This window comes from Filicampus tigris, chromosome 8 (assembly GCF_054856515.1).
Source record: "Filicampus tigris isolate MCC_2025a chromosome 8, RoL_Ftig_1.0, whole genome shotgun sequence".
NCBI classification, from domain to species: Eukaryota; Metazoa; Chordata; class Actinopteri; order Syngnathiformes; family Syngnathidae; genus Filicampus; species Filicampus tigris.
The window spans coordinates 13,833,334-13,858,284 of NC_141224.1; the positions used below are offsets into that span (position 1 = coordinate 13,833,334).

General features: G+C 39.5%; 2 protein-coding genes and 1 long non-coding RNA gene across 6 annotated transcripts in view; 1 reads left to right on the forward strand and 2 right to left on the reverse strand.

Moving 5' to 3' along the window:
* Positions 1 to 94: 94 nt before the first annotated feature.
* On the forward strand, positions 95 to 14,342 carry LOC147143830 (uncharacterized). Of its 3 annotated transcripts, XR_015087723.1 has the most exons (6): positions 95 to 182; positions 1,502 to 1,635; positions 3,536 to 3,596; positions 3,668 to 3,904; positions 5,611 to 9,743; positions 10,740 to 14,342. It is a non-coding gene; the product is annotated as an uncharacterized LOC147143830 (long non-coding RNA). The 3 variants fall into 3 exon arrangements; XR_015087722.1 differs by lacking the exon at positions 10,740 to 14,342 and having other exon boundaries at positions 5,611 to 10,412; XR_015087724.1 differs by lacking the exon at positions 10,740 to 14,342 and having other exon boundaries at positions 97 to 182; positions 1,532 to 1,635; positions 5,611 to 10,412.
* On the reverse strand, positions 2,745 to 12,973 carry zbtb32 (zinc finger and BTB domain containing 32). Of its 2 annotated transcripts, none has more exons than XM_086037043.1 (5): positions 12,903 to 12,973; positions 9,088 to 10,017; positions 5,622 to 5,710; positions 4,066 to 4,221; positions 2,745 to 3,876 (listed from the first exon to the last, which is right to left on the reverse strand). In XM_086037043.1, the coding sequence occupies exons 1-5, from the start codon at positions 12,971 to 12,973 to the stop codon at positions 3,638 to 3,640; spliced, it is 1,485 nt and encodes a 494-aa protein (XP_085893169.1). In that variant the 3' UTR covers positions 2,745 to 3,637. The 2 variants fall into 2 exon arrangements, with proteins under 2 accessions (XP_085893169.1, XP_085893167.1); XM_086037041.1 differs by having other exon boundaries at positions 9,088 to 10,022; positions 12,903 to 12,950.
* Positions 14,343 to 19,196: 4,854 nt separating the features above from the next.
* Positions 19,197 to 24,951, reverse strand: part of aplp1 (amyloid beta (A4) precursor-like protein 1) — a 40,336-nt gene continuing 34,581 nt past the window's right edge. Inside the window, exons 12-17 of the mRNA XM_086037040.1 lie at positions 24,757 to 24,924; positions 24,653 to 24,673; positions 24,246 to 24,304; positions 23,511 to 23,576; positions 23,285 to 23,428; positions 19,197 to 22,230 (exon numbers count right to left, since the gene is read on the reverse strand). Of these exons, the coding sequence (XP_085893166.1) occupies positions 22,132 to 22,230; positions 23,285 to 23,428; positions 23,511 to 23,576; positions 24,246 to 24,304; positions 24,653 to 24,673; positions 24,757 to 24,924 (557 nt within the window). The 3' untranslated portion in view covers positions 19,197 to 22,131. The remainder of the gene's footprint in view (positions 22,231 to 23,284; positions 23,429 to 23,510; positions 23,577 to 24,245; positions 24,305 to 24,652; positions 24,674 to 24,756; positions 24,925 to 24,951) is intronic.

Consider the following 24,951-nt stretch of genomic DNA (forward strand, 5'->3'; position numbering starts at 1 on the left):
AATGTAGTTTGTCCCGTTGGTGTTGCCGTGGCAAGACGACATTTTAGTACAGGTCTTCCGCCCAGAGGCGCACTGCTTTGCATTTGCTAGATAATAGCCAAAGTGATCCCCATTTCGCATGATCATGAATCATGATGGCCCATTCATTCAAAGCATCTCTAAAAACGCTGCTTTTCACATAGGTTTGTTCCTGCTTGTATTTTGAATGTGTTTTGCATTTTATTTCATGACATTATGGCTGTGGATGGTATGACAAACAATGTCTTCTCAGTCTTGTTATTTGCTGGCAAGGTGCAAAAGTAATGTGTTCTAAATAGAGACTCTTAAGAATACATATTCAACTATGACGCCTGAGTACTTTGACAGTAAGAAATTGTTCACGTGGTAATTGGTTTAGTTAACAATCTACAATCTTTAAGTGATTTAATGGATGCTTTCGATTCATGTCATGGCTCCGATATTGTAATATTGCGTTACTGGACTCAGTAACTCATTATCCAAATATTTATAATTTATAATGAGTGACTCGTTATGCAGTCGTCAAGGCAGATTTATTTATGTAGCACATTTCATACAAAAGGCAACACATTGTGCTTCACACAAGCAGAGGCAACACCTACAAGCATAACAGTTAACTATATTCAGAAGCAAATAAGAAAAATACAAGTAGCCTAGCAAAATGACTAAGTAAATATACATTGACAAGATTTAAACACAATTACGGACAAGTTTAAAAACATTTAAAACATTTTAACACAAAGAAAATAATTTATCTAAAAAATGAGTTTTACATAATGACCGCCTAAACGTAATATACAGTATTACAGTAATGCATTACTTTTGTAAGCCGTTACGGCCAACACCGCCCATCAGAAACCATTCATCAACGAGGGGAGAGGTGCTGATGCAGAATTAATGAAGGCTGCCTCGTTCGAATGATATCAATCAGGTTTTAGCAAACAGTTGTATGTATGTGTATATATTATATATATATATATATATATATATTTTTTTTTTTTCCTGATTATTTTAATGCAATCTTAACAAGCATTCTCGAATTAAGAATGGCCTTAATAATGTACATTTTGATCTAAAGCTGCCAATGGTATATAGTACTCATTTCAAATTTGGGATGTTCAATTTGTCAGGTGAAATTTCAGGGTGAACCTAAAATGCATCCTAACCTTAGGTATAGGTGAATTTAATTTCACCTTCCGTAAACTTTTGAACGCATGTCCAACTTGTACCTTGTGCCTTCTAGTGGAAGAGCATTTCATTATATGTCACTGCATGGATATATGGACAACATACTGTATTTTAGTTGTACAAAATAAAGCATTTTGGACCAATTAAGTGACACTGGAGAAGCGGTTGGTCAAGTGGACTGCTTCTGATGTAGCTGAAGAATTTTGAAGTAGCGACTGTAGTTCTCATGCAAGCTTGAATGCCAATACTCTCCATTATTTGCCGTGAAAGCAGCTATAGTAAGTCTACTCTGCAGGATACAGCACGTACATTATGCTAATTATAGCCTCAGCTGGAGAAGATATCCCCTGAGAACTTCCTGCTGAGTCATTGCAACAGAAGGAATCATCGAGTGACACGAAATAACAGGATGTGGCAACAACCCCACAGGTTGGTGTTTTTTTTTTGTTTGTTTTATTTTTGCAAAGTTTTTCTTGGCCGATTCCTGGTTTGAATCTATGGAGCTGTTTATATTATTGACAAATACTGATGATGATAATGTCTGATGTAACAGTGGTCCTAAACTTCATTGGTATGATCTTACTGGTGTAAGTCTCAACAGTGGGAGAAAAGATTCAGTACAGGAGACATTTGTTTAGTTTTCACAGTGATAAAAGTAGAATTTCTTGCTGAACCGAAATTTCATATTAATATTACAATAAAGTTTTTGTATCATTCATATATTATTTCATTTCAGGCTTAGAAACAAATACAAACAAGTGATTAAAAAACAGTCACTACTATGCTGAATTGCTGTTAGTGTGTTAATCAAAACCGAATCGCTTTTATAATTTTGTCGATTCTTAAAAAGTAGGCACCTTTCGTCCAGATAACAGCTTTGCACGGCTTGGTATTTTCTTAGTCATATTTATGACGTGGATGATGCCTTATGACCTGGAATGACTTTCAATTCACAGCTGTGCATTATCAAGGGTTAATAACTTGAATTTGAACATTTGTTTGAAAAAAAAAATCTTGTCATGTTACAGACCAAAGCAGTAACTGATTCTTAATTCATTTATGTTTGTGCATTTTCTGTGCTGTCAATTTAAAATAATATTTTTCAATAAAGGGATGGATTTTTTTTTTTAAATCTGATGCATCAATTAATTGGCAAAGTAATCAACAGATTAATCCATTATTAAAACAATCGTTAGTTGCAGCCCTAATGAGAAGAAAAAAAAAACATCATTCATAGCTTGTTAATGTTGATGAACTAAAGAGAAACAACTGAAAAACTACACGTGTTTTTTTTTTCTGATTAGACAGATACTTTTTTTAACGCCACAAGTTTTTCTGATGGAATAAGACAAAATACATTTGTCACCAATCCAGCCGACAACATCACATTTTTAGCCATCTCACGGGGCGGCTATTTTGTCTTCTGTCGACTGAAAATGACATCACAACTGCTCACATCAACCAATCACGGCTGACCCGTTTTCTGAATCTGAGCCGCGATTGGTCGTTGTGAGCAGTTGTGATGTCATTTTCAGTCGACAGAAGACAAAATGGCCACCCCCAGAGATGGCTAAAAAGGAGTGGAGTAACACTTATTCCACAAACACAATATTTATCAGAATGCCCTGTTTCAACTAGTGGGCTTGTATAGAACACATTCTAAAAAATGTTTGCATTGACTTCCGCTTTAAATACACGGCAAGCATGAATTTGTACTTTTACTCAATACTCATGGTTAATGAAATAGACTACATTTCATTAACCCTTGTATTGTGTTCAGATTGACACTTTACCACCCTTTGTGGCTCAGATCAGTATTGCAGTATACGGTACTGTAGTATTTGCTTCCTTCGTGTGTGCGTTTTGGTGCTCATTATTTGCCTCCATTTTATTGTTTGTGCATTTTCTAAAACCTCACATTACACATAGGCATGGTGTGTCAACCCGAAACATCCTACACTAAAAAATGCAAAAGAACGAGGGCGAAAACAAGCAAGTGGACTCTGTACATATATGATGCACTACTGATAAATTTTGGTCATTAATTTGCCACTTTATTTTGTTGTCTTTCACTTTACTGGACACTTAATTAACAGTCATTCAAAAAAATGCCACCCATGAAATCTTTTGTCTAATGCTGTTTTATCAAATGAAATGTAACACACTGTTTTTCAACCACCGATTTTGATATTGTAATGCCATAGGCACTTATGAGCCTCGTTTGTTCAAATTGGTGAATAATATTCTGTTACGTTAACAATTGAGGTCAACCCGGGGTCGGCCCAATGTTTTGAGCTCAAAGGTCACATTTGATTTTTAAAACGGACAGATGGAGCAGGTCAACATAGATCAAGTCCTCCAATTTGGCAGGTGATGCCAGAAGAAGACAAGTGAGTTGTTAGACTATATGGATGAGTTTCATTGGAAGATGTCAGTGTTGAGTGATGTGTGACGTGTACAGGTAAGTGCTGCCGATGCTCCAGTCTGGGGGGAAATCGTGCACCGGGTGGCTCTTGACGTGCCTCTGCATGGCCACCAGACTGCTGCAGAACTCCAAGCACAGGGTGCACCGGTAAGGGGACGCCCCGCCGTGAGTTCGCAGGTGCTTGATTATGGCTGAGAAGTCGCGGGAGCGCTGACCACACAGACGACACTCAAAGGGTTTCTCACCTTTGGCACGAGAGGAGGCCATGAAGAGGTATGTTACTTTTACATTTAAGCAATTCAGTTGATCTCGCGGGTACTGCCAAGATGCTGTTCGATTCCTTCATTTTTACTCTTTGCACGGTCTCACTCAATATTCTCTGAGCATTCTGCCCTTTTCATATCATTGTGTATTATTCAACAGTATTATCTTACCTGTGTGAATTCGGTGATGGGTGTCTAGTTGATGCTTGAGACTAAACTTCTTAGGACAGTGTTGGCACTGGTAGGGTCTCGCTCCTCTCAAATCTTGTCCGTTGGATTGGGATTCACAGTCGGTCACAAAGAGCCCACAACGTGCACAGGCCTCATCTAGTCAACAAGGTGCAAGGAAAGAAACCCATCATGGTTTAATTTCAACGTAGTACTTCCATTCATACATGTAAATGGCATTGTGAAAAAAAAAACGTCTTGTACTACGTTGTAAAATATGCCATAGTTGAATCAGCTGTGTGATGATTTGAGTCAGCATCATGTCATTGCATTGTGTTGAATTTCCTGGTTCGGTTCAGTGTTGAAGTGATGGAAGTGAAAAAATGTGGTTAAAGTACCAACGTACCATTTTCGCTATTCACCGGCTGCCTTGTTTTGGCTTGTTACTTGTTTATCACTTTATCCCCTGTGAATAGCGGGGTTCCACTGTTGAAACATCCCCATTCAACACTACATGGCAGACATGAATTAGTTGCGCTTGCACTGGATCTTATACTGCCCTATACAACATGAGTAGGCTTCATAATTTTTTTCTGGATTTGTAATGACAGGACAAACGTCAATAATATTAATATTTTGATTGAGTTGTTTTTATGGGAAAAAAACTTAATCAATTATTGGGCTTGCTGTTCAGCAATTTTGTGCCGTCCTTGAATAATGTTTTTTTTTCTGCAAGAGAGCCCTTTACACTGAAAAAAAAATACAGTATGTGGTTCTTTTGTTGTTTCTTTCAAACCCTAGGTTTTTGATTAGTGGATATTTGATACATGCACGCATTTTGCACGTATGCACATATTTTACCCTTGTTTAAAATAGCATTTCTTTTGTCGTATAACTGATTAGGAAGTGCCTTGTCCTCTGTAAATTAGGGCACTGTAATAATATATAGTTAAGATTCATTGATGTAGTAGTAGTAGTAGTAGCTGTAGTGTCGCAGCGCATTAGTTTTATCTGTCCACGTACTGTAAGATATTTGTGTCTTTACACAGTAGTGCGGGAGGACATTTTTGAAGTTATCTCTTTTGAGGCAAGAGTATGATGTTCCAATTAGTAGAGATGCGAGATAAAAACAGGCTCTACAAATACATGCATAGCGCAGCCATATGCATGAACCTACATAAAAGATGGAAGTGAAGTATACAATCCAGCCATGTCAACTCTAGTTATAATAGTACATATTTGCGTGCGTGTTTGTGTTATGTTATTTTTGTGCACACACCACACTTGTGTGCAGGACATACTGTACTGCAGCGCTGCTGTATCGAGTAAACCACATGCTGCACCATGCTCGCTAAACCACATCTCCCTTCATTACTTTCCATTGCGTAGCTCAACGCCGGCGGTCGTGACAAGTGTTGCTTTTTTAAAGTGTTATGTTATCTTTCGCATCGACTTGACGACACTCTGCACTAACACCACTGAGGCGTGCTGTTGTCTTATTGTACGTTATGGCAATTATTATACGGTGTGCATGGTGTGCTATGGCAGACGGTGGTTACCTGATGGCGAGGAGGCTGGATCACGACGCAGACATGAGCTGCAGTGCTTGCAATGGTTTACCATGTTGGCTTTGTGCCCGTCTGGGCAGCTATGGAGAAAATGACTTGTTTACAGGTGAAAAATAATAATAGATTCTGCTTTTATCACCCACCGTCACACATTGAACCAATCACCATGTTACTGTTTAAAATGGACCCTGCTCATGTTACTATGAGGCTGTGAATCTGTAAAAAGAAATTACAACTAATACTACTGTATGACTACCAGTGCTACCACAACTTCTACTAGTTCTATGGCAAGCCTTTTGAGCATTTACTCCGTATTCTTCTAGTGTCTACTTGCAGGATATACAATAAATGAGTAAGACACGCTAGAAGAACAACTACAGTGGATATAAAAAGTCGACACATCCTTGTTCAAATGCCAGGTTTTTGTGACATACATAAGAAAATGAGACCAAGATAATTCATTTCAAAAATGTTCCCACCATTAATGTGACCTATAACCATCTGTTCAACTCCATTGAAAAAATAAATATTTTTGAGGGTTGAAGTAAATGTTAACAAGTGAGATAATGTGAATGCACAAGTGTGCACATGCTGTTAAAACTGCTGATGTGTCTGTGCTCAGAATTATCCATTCATATTCTGAGCCACACACTACACACCTGCCACCATTTAAATTTAACCTAAATTAAGTTCAGCTGTTTTAGTAGGCTTTTCCTCACTTTTTTTTTTTTTACTTCTATCAGAAGTTTAAAGGTTTTGTGCTAACACAATTGCTATTTAGAACCGTTCATAATTCCCTTCAGCGCCAGTTTCAGATGAAGAAAAACAGCCCCATTGCATGACGCTGCCACCAAGTGTTATTTTGGTGATGAGCAGTGTTGCGTTGTGCACAGGTTATCGGTAATGTTAATGATGGGAACATTTGTTAAATGATTTGTCCCATTTTTTTCTATGGAAAATAAAACCCTATTTGAACAGGGGTTTGTACACCTTTTATATCCACTGCACAGCTTATTTATGAGGCAAAACGGTGCCCTAATCAACAATTGCATGCTGCTAGTCTTACTAGTGACATGACATTAAATCTAGTGTGTCACTACTAGTAACGTGCAGATGTCAACTAGTGCAGTTTTATGTCATTAGTAACATGTGGCATGTTCTACCCGCGTTCCCTGGCTGTGCAGAAGTGTTATAGTGGGGGGGGGCAGTCACTTAGTTGTTCAGTGTGCTGAAGTGCCTTAGTACTTGTAGTACTTGTAAATAAATGCTCAAATAGATTGCATACTACTACTATTGTGATGACAATAACCACTACCAGTATTACTACTACTGCTGATAATATTAGTCAAGTCTATTGCGATTATCCTCATTACAGTCGCATGTGAGCACATCCCATCTGAATTTGGGCAGCTACAACCTGGACTGGTCGCCATCCAATCACAGGAAACACACAGTATGCAGTACAGTTGACAAACAACCATTCACACTCAATAGACAATTTAGAGTCTTTAATTGATTGAACATGCATGCTTTTAGAGTGTGGGAGGAAGACGGAGCACCCAAAGAAAGCCCAAACAAGCGCTCAGAGAGCATGCCAACTCCACACCCCACAGGTAGATCAGAGCTGAGATTCGTACCTCAAACTTTCATCTTTATTTGCAGATGTGCTAACCATTAGGCTACTGTGCTGCACAAAAAGAAAGTCACAGCATCATTTCTTTTGATATAATAGAATAATTATTGTGCTGAATTTTGGTGTAAAATATGGGTATGGGTCATTTCAGCTTTGTGAAATCCAAGAACTAAATAAATACCTCAGCCTTGAGAAACATTATATATAAACATCATATATAATATCAGCTTCTTTTTCTTAAATTTACCCTGTCTGAGAGATATCAATGTATTAATAGGCTATGTTTATTATTCTGGTTGTAAAATGACACATTATTCAAAGAGAGAGTGATAGTGGCATCTCCTGTGATGCAGCTTGTTGGATTGTGCAGGTGTACCTAATATAGTGGCCTTTGCATGTATGACTTCCTCTACTCTCAACCACAGGATAAATACTCTGAAGATGTTCTGGCTTGAAGGTGTTTTTAAGTGTCATGTTGCATTGAAGTGGGAGGAAGATTATCATTTGATGAAACACAGTAATAGTTGTTTTTTCCACAAAGTTCAAAAACAGTTTCTCAGTCTCAAGAAATTGCTTTTTGCTACACAGCAGGGTTTCGGTGGGTGGAAAATCTTGATTTGTGCAAAGGAGGGGAGAAATGTAGGGGACTCCCCTACACACACAATTAGGTTGTACAGTGTGGAATGATAGGCTTTGCACAAAACAAAAACAATTAATTTAGAGTGTTCAGCTGCTTGAGGTAAACAACTCATAAAAATCAAATCAACATTATAGATATTTGGAGGTCTGACTCTTTGTTTTGTCCTATTTCACTCTAAAAGCCAGCACATGCCAATGAGTCAGATTCTGTCACGCTCTGAAGGGAAAAGTTAAAGTTAATTAGGGGAAATAATGTAACGCTAGCACAAGTGGAGGGAAAAAAAAAAGACCGATGATTGATAATGTTTCAGGAATAAAAGACAATGAAGAGAACGGATACCATCATGTAAGGGACTGCTGGCATCCATCAAAAAAAATGTCAAAACTACATAAATATAGTTAATGTCAGTATGACAACTAAACATACGGTGCTTTGTTGATAAAAAGCTTGTTCTTTAAATGCATGTTTTATATTTACCACAGAGCAGCAATTCATTTGTAAAACGTGTATAAATTGATACTCATCATCATTCTCCAGTTTACCTTAAATCTGTGTCACATTGTTTTCCTCCTGAGCCTCCCTGTCCTTTCTAAATCTGCCGTGTTGGGCAGTGGAGTTTAAAGTTGCTTAAGGTACCATAACAGCACAGTCAGAGTTGCACCAGTCATAATATTAATAGGCAACATGGTGGCTCTTTCCTTCATTTGCACATTCTCTCTGTGTTTGTATGGTTTTCCTCTGCGTACTTCAGTCCCCCTCCCCTACACACACACACACACACACACGTATACTGCCTATATTATATATCGCTGCTGTCGGGCCAAAACCTTGTATCTCTAAAACGGTCACTTTTCAGGCGACCCCAAAAAATAGCAAGTTTGTTCAACCATTAGCATTGCATCGTGAAAGAGAGCAAACCCTATTCAACACTTTAGATTGGTCAATAATGTGTAAAAATAACACATATAGATTTTTTGCAAAAATATGAAATTCACCAAAATGTGACTTATGAGCTTTTGGCCCGACGCCAACATATGTGCGTGTATATGTATCTATAGAATTTGATGGTGCATAACATGTATACATAATAATTTTAGAGATATTTAATCATATTATATTGCAATAATACAAAAAAAAAAAAAACGACTCCTCCTACTACTAATACCATTATAGCGCTGACTTACCTGATCTCACTGGTTTTGTCTGCCTTCTGTCGTGCTTTTATTCTCGTCACCTGAAAGCCCGCTTTGATGTTACCCCCCATCTCAGTGGTGGCAGAGTAAAGCTGTTGCCCATAATGTGGTTGCAAGCCCGCTACTACTGAGCGCTGAGTGAGGGGCTGTACATGGGCTCCTTGCAGAGGGAAGATGTGAGGTGTGGGGAAGGTGATGGCATGTGCTGCAGGGGGCTGACGGGGGTGAGCTGCTATTAAGGTGGAGTAGTTCTCGGCTATGCGTCTCAGGCTACTTACAGAGTTCCACACGTGGTTTGGAATGGTCCAAGGGGAGGAGGACAAGTTGGAGACCGAGCTGGTGATGACGCTGTCCCTACTGAAAGTCGTCAATCTGGACTTTTTTCTTGGCTCTTCTGCGGTTGTCATCTCCATGATGTTGTTTTTGATCATAGGAATTTTTGGAAGTTTCTCCTTTGCATTGCTGTGTTTCTTGAGCTGCTCTTCCTCATCACTCTCACTAATTTCTTCGTCTCTTTGGCCCACCTGTCCTGTCCTGAGTGCGTCCAAGTGGCGCTGACACTGCTCCTCCAGCGGGTGCATTTCCAGAAACTGAGCAGCTAAGAGAAGCAGCTGCAGGTCGTCTTGCGACACTTCCACACACTGCATGTAAGCAAAGTCCAGGACCTGCTGGAAGGTTCTTGGTGAGAGATCATCCACTGTACAGTGGATCTCTTGCTCTGTCTCCGCTTGGGCGAATTTCCGTTCAAGTCGCCTGCTAGCACAGGCCAGCACCAGCCGATGAGCCCGAAACGTCTGGTTATTCACCAAAATGAGGGCATCACACATTGAACCTGAGCGGCGTAAAGTGTTGGCCCAATGCAGGAAATGGAAGTATTGAGGGTTGTGGAGTCGAATCATTGCTGAAGTGACTTCTAATATTCTGAGCTAAGGGGTAAACACAAAGGAACAGAGGAGAAAAAATTGTGTTGAGATTGATCTTTTTATCCATCTTTTTATGCTAGGTTGCTACCTCTGAGGTACCAAAATACAGGTTACAATCAGTCAAATAATTAAATAAATCGTACGAACAAAAGAGAGCATTTAAAAATCCAGAATTACAAAAAAAGAGACAATATTGGTAAAGTGAAGCTATTGTATTATAATGCTTACAATTGCATGTAATTCACTCAGATGCACGCCTTCATAATGAAAGTTCTGGTCCATTTGGAACACACGTTTCTGTGCCAACATTACCAGGAACTTTTAGTTCTTGGTAAAGTTACCAAATATGGTTCCTTACCTGATAAGTCTTATCCATTCAAATCTAATCCAACCGCAGAGGTAGTCTGAGGGAGGGTGCGGGGTGGTGGCGGTGGTGGTGGTGGTGGTGGGGGGGGGGGTCTGCATACTATTACAACAGTCTTGATATGTGCACTTGTCTCACTGGTAGTCATATCTGATATCACATTTGAGTGTCGGCGACTTGTGTCTTCTGAGAGATTTCACGCTCTGTGCTCACATGCAGGCTGTAAAGCCACAAAAGTGCCTACAATATTTGAAACCGTGAATAAACACTCTACACATAACTAACATTGTAACAACATTTGGAGGGCACATATATCGGATTCAAATTAAAACTGGACTTCAATGCTGATCATTTAGTGTCATCGAGGTGGTACTGGAGCCAATCCCAGCCAACTTCGGGCGAAAGGCGGACTACACCCCGAACTGGTCGCCAGCCATCGCAGAGCACACACAGACACCATCACTGTGCGGGAATCGGTCCCACGCTGTGAGCCAAATGAACTTTTAAGATGATGCAGCATGTGATGAGCCATACTTTCTACAAGCAACCCCCTTGCAAAGTAAATGTGAAACAAAATGACATTTCATTGCCTCCTTTCTGGTATTTCTTGAATCCGTGCGACAGTTTTTAAAATTCTCTCTTGCAGTTTATCTGTTCGTACTTCTTCGACTTCATTTCTACATCCAATCGTTCAGCATTTTTGCAAAATTTTGAATTTGTGAGATTACACGATGCCATTAATTGTGTCAGGTGCACAGTTCTTAAATGCCGAGTGTCAAGTTTGACTTTCAGTTTAAACCTGCACCATGTTCCCAGCCACATGAGAAAATGCATTGTCTAAAATAATAGTAAAATTCATATCGACTGTTGGCAAACAGTCTACTACATTAATAATTGTATACAGTTAGTATATTACAATGATCACCATATATAAACACTGTAAACTTCCAATTATTGATCGAACATGATGTATACGGCAAGTAAATTATATATATATTTTTTTTAATGTTCTGTGCACTAGATCATTTTATAGCTTGCTCACCATTGTTCGTTACGCCATCAAATCTAACTAATTCTTTGCAATACACTCTAGTTTGCCTAATGTTGTTTCATTTGTTATTTTACTAATATATACGCACACACACACACGACTGTTCTAAAGTTTGTGGTCACCTAGACAATGTTTTTATTTTCCATGAAAATGTACTATTGTACATATGCTGTACACTACCTTTTAAAAGTTTATGGATCACGTAGATATAATTTATTCAGATAGGAAAGCATTATTTATTTATTTATTTATTTTAACCAAATTAATCATGTTAGGATTTATTTCTAATTGTATGTTATCGAAATAGTTTTTCTTTCATATGTAAGGACATTTCTAAGTGACCCCAAACCTATAAATGATATGCTACATTTATGCATATACACAAAAAATGTTTTTTCATTTTTGAAATCTCGAATCTACTGACAACATACATTAACTCCCAAATGCCAAATACAAATGTCATCATTCACCCATCCATTATATGACCCGCTTAACCTCACCACGGTTGCTTACAATATCGTCATTTATTTCCTAAAACTTCTTAAACAGTCAAAACACCAAAAAAGTTCCAAATTATTTTCCTAAGATTTCTGCGTATTTCCAGACGATATATGTACCGGTACTTCTTTACAATAGAAGCCTTCCTTTTCTGCAGCAGACAATCAAACATACTAAAGAACAGCAGCTTTGGGAAAAGTATCCCAACATTACCACACATTTTTTTTTGCAATTTTCTGAGCTTTACATCCAGTGATTGCTCTCTGGACATGAGAAGGTATTACAGTACAGGTTTTCAATTACTTTATTGTGTCAAAGTCACATGAATGTAAGAATTAGAACCTGATTCAGTTTTCTTCCCCTCTACCAGAAATGTAGGTTGTATCATTCTGCCGCAGGAAATAACTTATAACCACAACTGTACATTCTTCTGTGATTCTTTCAACATTGCTCTCTTGATGACACTTACTGTATTTAAAGAGTTTTGCATGTGTGCTACAAAGTGTGCCATGCTTTGCTGGCACTGTCTTTGATTTACCCTCGCCGCACCACTGCACATTCTAATAAAATAACAATTGAAAAATGGATGATACTTACTTTTGATCGACTACCAGAGAGATATGCGTTTGCAATATATTACTGGAATTATTAGGGTTCCAATTTGTAAATGTACTGTTTCGTATCATCTGAGAGCTCTTGCTAATATTTTGCCCTCTCTAAACAGCAGTGGCTCCACCTTCTGTATCAGATGGCGTTAGACTGCACAGCTGTACCTAATGCTGTGACCTGTGGGAGCATCCATCCCTTGAGTGGACATGAACATGAACTTCAGCTTTCATGCTTAAGAATAAGAGGACCTAGAGATCGTCTGCATAAATTCCAAACATGTTGTTTGAAAGTTGATGATCACTCATCAGACCAGTGTGTTCAAATGTGCATGCAGTACGGAAAAGCTTGATAAGACACTTACTTGGTATATAGTGAGTATTCTCCCAGGTGAAAGTTGGGCTGTCTTACATCATGGCAATGATGATTTGTCATTGGGGATGTACATTTAGTGAGGGAAGTTTCCTCTCGTGCTCGATGTCCCTCCCCTTCGTCTCTCTCTCATTGGTGCATTTATTGCTACCTTGTTTTTGGCATTCAGTCCATCTATGAGCTGCTTGAGGATCTTAAAACTAAGGTGGGATAGACCTTTGGTTGGCAACAAAAGTTAAAAAAAAGGAATTTGACACATCCTAAGACAAAACAAGGTTGAACTTAGGAGTTGCAGTGTAGAGGGAACTGAGAGGCTTCAGAAGCAATGGGAAATTAGGAACATTTCTGCTCTACAGTTAAGTTTAACACCTCCACACCTTGATTGTATAGTTAAAAAATAATAAAACTTCAAACCAATAACATTTGGGCTTCTGTTTTTGGGACCGGCATATATCCTGCGCGGTGTGTGGCGTAACTGAGGCAGGTTAGACCCGATGCTGATAATTTTGCAGACAAGTGCAGGCTCTGTGGCCCTGTGAGTGGGAGGGCTGCGCGCCACTGTGGGACTGGTCTTCAGTCATGGCCTATCAGAGTGGCTCCATCAAATCTATTTAAAAGCAACATGCTCGTGTGGAGAGTGACTATCTATCTATCTATCTATCTATCTATCTGTCTATCTGTCTATCTGTCTATCTGTCTGTCTGTCTGTCTGTCTGCCTGCCTGCCTGCCTGCCTGCCTGCCTGCCTGCCCACCCGTCTGCCCGCCCGCCCGCCCGTCCGTCCTTCCGTATATTAAATACAGTATAGTGCAGAGCTGGGCATTCTGCCTATGTGACGAACCGGTCCGCCTATCCACCTATGACGGACGCCCATTTTATAGGCGATAAAAGATAGACGGGAAACTTTAAAAAAAATAGTCGGACGCAGCATAGTCTTCTGTCTATGTAATTGTCTATTTTCGCGGTTTGGAACAATTCTCTGTATTATTGAGAGAAACTTAGAATAAAGGGCACACAAATCGAAACCGCAAAGGGGAGAAACTTGTTGCATTCCCATTGATGTTAAAATTTTCTACCAATCATATCATCAATGGACCGTAGCGTGTCTATCTTGACACTTGCTCAATCATTTGCTTAAGTAAAGGCCGCCTATAAAATAAACCTCTGATACTTTCTGGAGTTTAGTTGAGTTGAGAATGTGGTATCAGTCGACCCGAATAGTTGGTCACTATGTGAGCATCTCTTTTTCTCTTACACCAAAGATGTTCATCTGTGACAGGAAATATGCACACATGGGGTTTAGAGTAGATGGTACGAGTCGGGGAGATAGAAATGTGTCAAGCAAAGTGTTAAAATTGCAGTGGCTGCTGAGTACTTTCCATATGTTGTGGTACAATGTGTTGTTGAGATGTTTCCTTAGAACCTTGATAGTTGAAAACGATATATTTGATATTTGTAAAGCTGCGCAGGGGTGGGTGGGAGGTTGGGGGTCATGAAGTCATCGATCAGTGTTTTGTAACATTTCTACACCACACCACTTCAAAAAATACTTGGCTCTCCAAGTTCCACTGTCATGACCAACATAAAATACAATAAAGAAGGCCCAAGTGTTTACTAAAAAAATGAGGCAGAGGCTTTATTCCTAAAAAGTATATTTAATATTATTGTAAGACACTGTCTCATGTATTGTAGATGTTTTATGCACAGTTTGATTAACACTGCGATTGAATATAGGAAAATAAAGTTCCTAAATAATGGTTCAAATAAAATGTATTGCATGTAGAAGTTACATAATTATTGTATCTGAATAAATGTCTATAAACAAAAGGCTCTAAAAGATTAAATGTATTTTAATGAATGAATAAATGGCACTCTTGGCTACGGATCTTATAAGAACCTTTAAATTTGATAATTGTTCAGTAGATTCTTTTCCTAATATCCTCTGGGTATTGTTGTAATCTGTTTCTGTCTCTGATGAATATTCATGTAACAACACTAAGAAGTACAAATGGCTTCAATTATTTCGCTACAAGCTAGTATGCTACACTGCAAACATTACGTTACATTTGGGCCTCAATGTCTGTAAAGGAAGTTGTCAATGCGGGTATGTATGTGTGACATTTGCGGCCTCATGTCACAAATTAGCGGACAGCCTGATCTCATTTTGTTCATATTTACATGATTTAGCATGTTAAATTCCACCTGGAACCCAATGGAAAACATTTCTACAGTGAGAGCAGCTTTGCTTTTCTGGCAGACCAGTCATCTCCAGTGGGAGAAAGAAACTAGTGTAGCGAAAATGGGTGTCACTCGTAAGAGTGTCAATAGTTTGTAGCGGCCGGGAGCAATGCCTCCATTACTCCTGCCAGCCTGTAGGGGCACCACGTCAAAGTTTTTTATTTAGAGGGGAATTTGACCAAAAACCTCATTAAATCAGTCATAAAATGTGAAGGTGCTACAATAAATAAATAAAATAGAGGTCAATACCTTGACCCAAACACACACAATTCACGCTTGACTTCTGCATATGGACAATGTTTATTAACTATTCCAACATACAAGAAAACACTACGATATAGCAAGCCTAAATAAATGAAGAAAAAAATAAGAAAACAAATACTGAAATTAACTGTGGGGAAAGGAAAAAGGGGACATCTGATAGGTGAGCGTCAGGACGACTATAGTCAAGTCGGCAGACTATGAAATGCACAAAGTTTGCTAGCGTTAACTACCAATTTTGTATGCACCCACTGAAATACCCTGGTGGCTACAGAGTAGTCACTTACATTTGCTGAAGCTCACGTGATGAGCGAAGAGGGGAATTAGCTTCACTCATTTGTAGATGGAGGAACAACCAAAAAAAAAAAAAGGAAAAATAGAAAAAGGCTGCTGGGAGCGGGACCAAGCTTTGTTGGGTTCTCAGATGACCCGACTGGCTGCGGTGCAGGTTCGGGGGTCCGAACGGGACAGAACCGGCGTGTTGCTTCAGCTGACCAAGGGCCGGAGTCCGGTGTGTCTGCCGCGTGTGTGGTGACGAGGTTCGGAGTGGTCCAATTTAGCTTTTCAGGTCAGCCGCGGTTGATTTCCAGGCGCGTGGACGTGCCAACAAAAATGCAGCCAAAAGATCAAAATGTTGAGGAGTGGAAGATAGAGTTTGAGAAGTTTCTTTTAAGAGGGGGATCTTGTGTTGTTGGAGGGAGCGTGAAGTTTAGAGAGCAAGAGAGGGACAAAGGCCAGACCTTTTTATCTCCTTAAGAAAAAGGGGTAGGGGTGAGGTGTCCACCCCCCCTCCAGCTCAGGTTTCAGGTGAGCCTCAATTCATGACAATAAAGTTAGATTTGAGTCTATTAAATTGTCCTGTTTAAAACCTTTGTGCATTACACGATTCATAACTGGCACCAATTTTCATAGTTCAGCTGGAAACATCTCGTTCTGACTGCGTCCAAAGTTTAGGGGTCAAAAGATATTAGTTTAAGCCTATATCTATACTCGTAAACCTGACTAGAAAAATGATTATTACCATAGAGAAGCAGATTCATCAATGCAAAGTTAGCAGGATACACACAGTAAGCAATACACAAACATACATTCAACTATGTTTCATTTCAAGGTAATTTTGATTGATCCAAAGCATAGGAAGTTCAATGCTGCAGTTCCCATGTCGACCTCTTGGGGTCAGGCTTCATCCAGCAATGTCGATGTTCATCGGGGTTTGTGAGAGGAACCTTCTGGCTTCCCGCTGGGGGGAGGCTCCATGAAGTCTGTTTTAAGGACGTTCGAATCCACATCCGTTGTCTGGAGAGGTTTTCAGGTGACAACGAGTGGCTCTTTATCAGGATTTTGGGTCTTCCTGAGTCCTAGCATGTCAATGTAAAGTCCAATTGTCTGGGTCCCCTGGTGATTCAATTGTTTTTAAGTGAGGCTGGAGCAGACTTGATGGCATCTGGCTGAATCAGTCTCATAACCTGAAGATGTGGTCCACATGAAGGCATATTCGCTACACTAGGTACATTACTCAACCACTTTTCAAAATATAATACGGCGGCTGCAAGAAAAAGTGTTTGAACTCATTGGAATTATCTGGACTTCTGCATGAATTGTTTTAAAAAAAAAAAAAAAGATCTCATCTTCATATAATCATCAAAATAAATAGAGCTGGGTGGGAAAAGTATGTGAACCTTTGAATTTAATTACTGGTTTATCCTCCTTTGGCAATGTTAGCCTCAACCAAATGTAGTTGCAAATCAGACCTGCATAACGATCAGCGGCAATTTTGGACCATTCCAATTACATAACTGTTTCAGTTCAGCAATATGCTTGTGATGTCTGGTGTGGATCACTTACTTCAGGTCATATATATTTCCTTCAGGTGAAGCCATTCAGTTGTTGATTTACTAGTCTTTTGAGTCATTGTCCTGTTGAAGTGGGAATTAATTTTTCTGTTGATGATAGTAAGATGTCCAGGCCCTGATAGAGCAAAGCTGTCCCAAACCATGATACCACACAAACTTTACTTCACAGTTGGGGTGTAGTTGAGCTTTTGATGATGCTATGCTGTCCCTTTTTTCTTTACTCATACGCAAAAGTGAGCTCATCTTTGGTTTTACCTGCCCACGCAATAGTTTGCAAGTAACAAGCTATTCTTTCATCTTTACAGGATGCCCACTCCTAGGGAGAATAGCATCAGTACTGAACATTCTCCATTTATAGACAGACTGTCTATCAGGATCAAGATACTTCTTTAACTCATTCCGGATTCACGCAATTCATTATAGCTTTAACCAACACTTTCAATTTTGTCACATTGATTGGCTGGCTGACTCCAATTAGCTCTTGTTGACGTCATTAGCCTAGAGGAGTTCAAATACTTTTTCCACCCTGCACTTTCAATCTTTAGATGGTGTGCCCATAAAAACACATAATTATTTGTGTGGAATTCACTTGAGCAAACTGTATTATCTATTATTGCGACTTGATGACAATCTATGACCAAGTGATGCACACATTCAAGTTATTCCAAAGGAACTGTTTGTCGCTGCATTCATTTGAGCTGTTTATGCGAGTTAATTGTAAAGGGAACAACTTTGAGGAAGATTTTCCATTTGTTCTACTGTTTCTACTGCCTAATAAGAATTTAGTCCCCATTGTATGGTACCAAATATTGTTCATTGGCTACACCCGGCATGCTTTCTTGAATGAATCAAAGAGTTGGTGAACTAAATAAAAGGCAGAGGCAGGCTTCCGTGTAACACATGCCGTGATAAATATGACTCACTTCACCACTGTGGACGTCTCTGAGCTGTGGAGTTCTGAGGAACCACAAGTCTGATGACTGTTGCCGGAGGCTAGACTGGTAAACTGTCACTGTAAGGCCACACAATCTTTTTTCACGGTAATACAACTCACTGTCAGAGTTGTGGTGTGGACGAAAGGAACGTGTGCGGTGTTTGTGCCTGACACTTCTTTGTAATTTCTGAAGAAAATGTGTGTGGGGCCACCCACTCACTTGTGCTAATGAGCAGGTTGGCGCTTAGCATCTGTGTCAAGGCTTCAATTGCTTAAAGTGATGCCACTGCTAATGTGACGTCTGTTGACGCTTGCAGCGTGGCGGCATTTGGTGTGACGTGAACGGAAACTAGCAACACACACACGAACACACACACACACACACACACACACACACACACACACACATATAATAAAGTAGTTGGACCTCTAGAGCCTTATCACCCCCAAAATTTATTCCACAAAACAAAACCTTTTTTTTTTTCAAGTAACATACAAATGTCAGTAATTTTCTGAACCTGCATTAATTTTGTATGAAATATAAATAAATTCTCATGAGAACCCTGTATTTTGGACATATTATTTTCTTATTAAACATGTCATATTTGCATGCTGATCTACTTTAAAGGCACCGTTGGATATTATACATAACTTTATATGGGCAGGAAAAATCTATCAAATTTCCAAAGAGAGTGTAATGTACTTGCTCATGTTCTTTTTGTAAAACAGAACAAATGTGAAGTTTAACTTCTTTAAGAAGTTAAGGGGACTTACTTGACAATTGCTTTGAGATTTTCAAATTAGCATCAATGCCAGAGTTACACTTGTCAATTTAGTGTATATTACTACATTTAGGAACCTCACATATAAATGTCATCTTATTCTTTAGGGTTCTGTTTCCAGCTGTTTTGGGTTTGTCCGGAATATATAAATGTTGTGTGTGTCGGACACAGACAAGATGCAAATGAAGACCAATGGGAAAAAAAAGGGGGACACAACAGTTTTATGGGTCATTCAATTTTATTACACTATCAATTAGCTTGATGTTTTTTTTACAGCCTCCGATTGCTTGCAAGTACATTTACACAACAGAGAACACTTTTTGTCAAATTAGAATAGCTGCTTATTCTTGGTGCATGGCTTTGGTTAAAGGATTGTATTGGAAAGGGTGGGGGTAACAAACATATTCTCTTAGGAGTGGTACAGAACTGGTTTCCTAAATTTCTGTGCACAAGCCAAGGATGGGCGTGATAATCTACCCTTTGTCTGGAATTGATAGATTTTTTTGTGACTTGGAGCAACTCCCAAGGCAGCATTATTCTGTCCTGAAAACAGGAGTTCAGAACGTTGGTATTAAAAAAAAAAAAAAAAAAAATCACAAATAATAATTAATTAATTGCTCAAGGAAATGTCGTCAAATACCCATCCCCAGCGCATACAGAGCAATTTGCTTGGATTGTGCTTAGTGCCACACCGTTGCTCTCAATTAGGCTGCATACACCTGACTACAATTCACATTTATCTTAAACATGTCATTGTTTTACTATACAAGCTTCTAAAATGACACGTGAAAAGCATGACCCTTGAACCAACCGATCATTACGTCCATTATAAATAAAAAATACAATATAATTACATCGAAAACACAGCATTGTAAAAGGCAATAACGCAGCAATTAAAATCTCAATGACATTTTTAATATTTCACAGGGAGAGAATTGAACAGGGGAAACATGTATAAATGTGTTTGGGGGTAACTACGGTATTACATACCTTACTACGTCTGCTAAATGCTGGTAGGGAACCCTCAGTGGTGGTTTTTGCGACCAAAATAAAAACAGGCAAGCTTATTCTCATCTATGGTTTCAGTAGTATCATTAAACTGTGGACATTCACTAACATAGCTGTACAAATTATACAAAGGCTGTGACCCATCGTAACACAACCCGCTTCATGAAACAAACCATCACAACTCGGTTGTGTGTGTGTGTGTGTTTGTTTTTTGCATCATCTCCAAAAAAGGGGATTATCTGCACATCCTGCAACATGACCCTCTTAAGTGGCTTCGTAAAATGACACACACAGCTAAGAGGAAAAAGAACGTATCAAAGCATCGACAGAGTGCTAATATTTCGTGTTAAGATGTCAAGACGAGTAGCTTAATGACATACTACCACTACTTATAACTACGTGTGCTGTGTTTTTTTTTTTTTAAGATTGAATACACACACTGACACAATATACTGCACTCAGTATTTTACACCTCCGCCTTTTTAATTCCTCTGCCTTGACACTCACCTTACAAATTATGAGCAGGCTGCTACAAAGTACTGACGAGAGCGTCAATGCACGTCGTGTGCCCTAACGTCACTACTCAGGGATTGACAATGGGGAAAATAAAGTAACTCACCAAGGGAATGGAATCTCAACGTCTACCTTAAATACATTCAGAAAGAAGTTACTGTGTCGTCTTGTGCTGGTTTTTTACAACAGTCCGTTTTCAATCAGCCATGTAAGGAAAATGCCTCTCCTTCTCGTTTACAGCACAATGCACGAGTTGATGTATTATTCCGTTGACACCAATGAGTTAAAGAAACGTCTACTACTAGGAGGATACACTTGAGCCCGGAATTAATAATACCCTCGACAAAGTAAAAATCTTTATCTAGCTCTATCTTCTGGCTAGATTGACACAAGAAAAGTGGCAGAGGATGGAATGAAGTTGTATGAAACGGTATTAATTTGGAAAAAATATTGATATTGCTCAAAATTATTCCATATTATTTAATACAGGCTTATTTAATGTACATCAATCCGTTCTGTAGCGCTTTTAATCATTCAGGTCAGAGGTCAGCAGGAGCTGACGCAGCAGACTTTAACAATTCACACTTACATTCACAGCTGGACAATTTATAGTCTTCAGTAAACGCAGTAAAAGCATGTTTTTGCAATGTGACAATAAGCCACAGTACCCAGTGAAAATTGTCTAATGTTCACATTGATTAAAATGATGACGATTACACTACAAGTTACCAGGACCCTTTAGAATGATGCAAAAGAGGGTGTTGTCAATATGTAAAAGAATATGATCTAAAATAAGATCCAATATTCTACATATGATTATATCTCGAACACAGATGCTTAAAGTCAATTTCTGCTGTATCATGTCATTTCCAGGCAGAAGATACCCATTCGACAAACAACTCAAAATCCGAACGGGGTATGAATCATTTGGGGCCTAACTGTACGTCCGATGTTATTTACACTGTCCGTTTGGTACGGCAACTTTTTAAGAAGCAGTGACGGGAACAAGACAAATAGGTACAACAGCTTCATACACCGAGTTGTCATGCTTTCATTAAAACTATGTTCTGTTTTGCAGGAGTAATAAACTTATTTAGGCTCAACTGAATATTTTGCTGTATATTTGCCAATTTATATAAAACAAGTGTTGATGATCTCATTGGAAAATTTGGAGATGATGAGGGTAAATTTAATTTCATTGGTCATACGTGGTTCTAAATGAGGTTGAACAGTCTGCCTATCACACTCATCTACATGCATCCGCTATATCTTTGTGAGACAATATGAAGTCGACTATGGGAAAATAAATATTATAAAGCATTATGCACCATTCAGTTTCTGGTGTGTCAGTAGGTCACGTCATGCCACTGCGATGATTGTTCAATGGGATATTTTCTACAGTATGCAGCAGGATCTAATCCAATGGAGATTACAGCAGGTGAAGTGTAATATTCACTATTCACATTTTGGTAATGATGATTGATGTAGTTGGTCATTTACAATAGGTATGGACTAAAGACTGAGCTTATCCAGTTAATTAATGAAATCTCAATGTTTTCAATCCATTACGGGCGGTGTGGTTGGTGCACCACCAGGACGACGGGCCGAAACCAGCGGTCGACTTGCTACGAACTCAGTTCATCTGCTCAAAGAATTTGTAAGTGGGATTTTCGTAGCCGTGGTTTTGCATTTTGGTGAGCTGTCGCTCCTCTGGGGTCAGCATGGGGTCCACCTGTTGGAGACAAATACGAGCTCAATCATCACGTGCTAGGAAAGAACCTCCGCAAGTCTGGCGTGTAGCGCCGTCTATGTGCGCAGGGGCGGGCAACACCAAGTTTTGCTATTTTCGCAGACGCAAGAAGCTTGGCACAGTTCCAAAAGAGCGGTTTGCGCTAATACTAACAAAAATGATCAGAATTATACTCAATTTACAGAATGTCACTCCACAGAGGCTAGTTACAGGAAAACAAAGTAGTTATGTCGCAAGAATGAAGTTCTTATTGTTAGAAATTAGAATAAAATTATCATATTACACGAGTAAAATTGAAATGTTGCTACACTTGCTCTGTCGGTGGGTAGGACTTAAAGAGAAGTCAACCCAAACATATTTTTTCAAGAATATGTTCCCAGCAGGCCCACTAGTTGGAATATGGCATTCTGATTAATGTTGCGCTTGTGGAATATAAGTTAAGCAGCAAAATGCATTTGTTTTTAGCCATCTCTGGGGGCGGCCATTTTGTCTGAAAGTGACATCACAACTGCTCACAATGACCAATCACGGCTGACCTGTTTTCTGAATCTGAGCCGTGATTGTTCATTGTGAGGAGTTGTGATGTCATTTTCAGGCGACAGAAGACAAAATGGCCGCCCCCGGCGATGGCTAAAAACGAGTGGATTAATACTTCCACAAACGCAATATTTATCAGAATGACATATTCCAACTAGTGGGCCTGCTGGGAACAGATTCTTGAAAAAAATATGTTTGGGTTGACTTCCCCCTTAAACAGAATCTGAATCCAGCCTGGCGCATACAGTACGCTTGTTATACTTGAACTTTTTTGATAAATGAATTAAGTTTTAAAAATGGTAAAAAGGTACAGGTTCTCTCTAGGGATATTTTTTGGGGTGCCCTTGGAAAACTAAACGTCTGGTCACCTTATTTAAGTCTTACATCATTTTCCATGAACCACATAGTAGCTTTTTAAACTTTTTTTCCCGCTGTTAATCTTTCAACTTTAGCGAAGTGCCATTCTAGTTGCTTCATGTGACTCTCCTTGGGGTCCTACCTCCACGATGCCGTGGCTGATGGTGCCGTAGGGCTTCCTGCGCACCAGCAACAGACTGATAACCATCACCATGGCGATGGCCACAGCCACCACCAGCAAGCCCACCATGGCCCCACGGTTAAATGTCTCCAAGGCGTCGGGTTGCTTTGGAAAGAAAGATTAGAAGTGATGACCATGTTTTTCGCAAATTTCCCGAACATTGAGCATTGGGCCATATCACTCTTACCAGCTCATCTCTCTCGATCTCATCAGGCTTATAGGCAACCTGCTTGAGCTCCACAGAGGTGTTGATCTATGAGGGAACAGAATGTGCCAGGACATTTAGACGATAATTAACCATGATTTGAAAAATGTTTTTAAGAGGACACATTATGAACTTTGACTTTTAAATTGCTTGCAAACTGATGATTGGGCCATTGGAGTGCATGCCCACTCACCAATTGTGAAAGTAAGGGCCATATTTTCATACAAAGGCACATGTGCGCTTAGATTAAAAACAATGCTTCATCAGGGGTGGAAGGCGGTCTCCAAGTGCCCACTTTTCAGTAGCCAGCTTTACATCATCCACAAGTGGAGATTGCAGTTCCTTATAAGCGTACTTTGCGCGCGCTGATCTCCTGCATGTGCATTCATTTGCAGTCTGGACGCAGAGAGGTGAATATCTGCTCTGGATGGAGTTTCAGATTCTCCAGAGGTCTCCAACAACATCACCCCAAAAAAATGATTAAGTACAAAATCGCTCAATTTAGGGAAAGGGTTAGCTTGTTCTTTAAAAAAAAAAAATGTTGAAAGTCAGTTAACATACCAAAAAAGTCTTTACGCTTGCAACACTGAGGCTAGCATGCCCTAGCTTCCCCCACTCACGTACTATGAGACAGGACCACTTATTATCATGAAAAACCCCCACAATATGTTGTGTCATGTGTTTAATTATTAGTTGCATTTTAGACATAGTACCCACCTTTTCCTCATATTCATAAGTAGGAGCCCTCTCAGATGTGGCATAGTCATATTCATCTCCTGCGAACACAAAATCATCATTACATTGGGTTCAAGAACACCTCATTCATGAACAGATCTTATGAACAAAGGTGTTATTAAATCATACTTAGCAATTTTTCAAGAAGCATGCAGCAGTGATTGATTGTTTTACATTCTAAATACTGGACTGACAAAAATTATTCTATAGGATAGATAGACACAGGATAGGACAAGCAATCATAGGATTTAAGTTACGTAAATGTAAAGGTACTTTTTGTCCTATTGTTACTCATAGATTGTACAACCCCTGCATTTACCAAACCTCCGTCTGTAGGACAGATGGACAGACCGGTACAATAGGTTGATAGAGTTCGAATCCTTCCTCACCTTTCTTATTCGATTGCAGGTCTGTGGCGACAAGGAGGAAAGACAATGTTAGAAAAAAACAGCCTAGTGCGATAGCCATAACATGATGCAGACACGATTCGCACCAACTCGGGGAGGATAAGGCCTGTTCTGGAATTCTCTCTCCTCTTCTTCCTCGTCATCCTTCTCTTCCTCGCTCTCAGCCGGCAGAAGCTCCTCGGTGGTGTGCGTCTCGGAGAAGGATGTGGTCATGAGCTCGCTGATGTCTCCCCGCTCTGCCCGCACCAGCTCTTCTACAGTAAACACATATAAAACGTCGG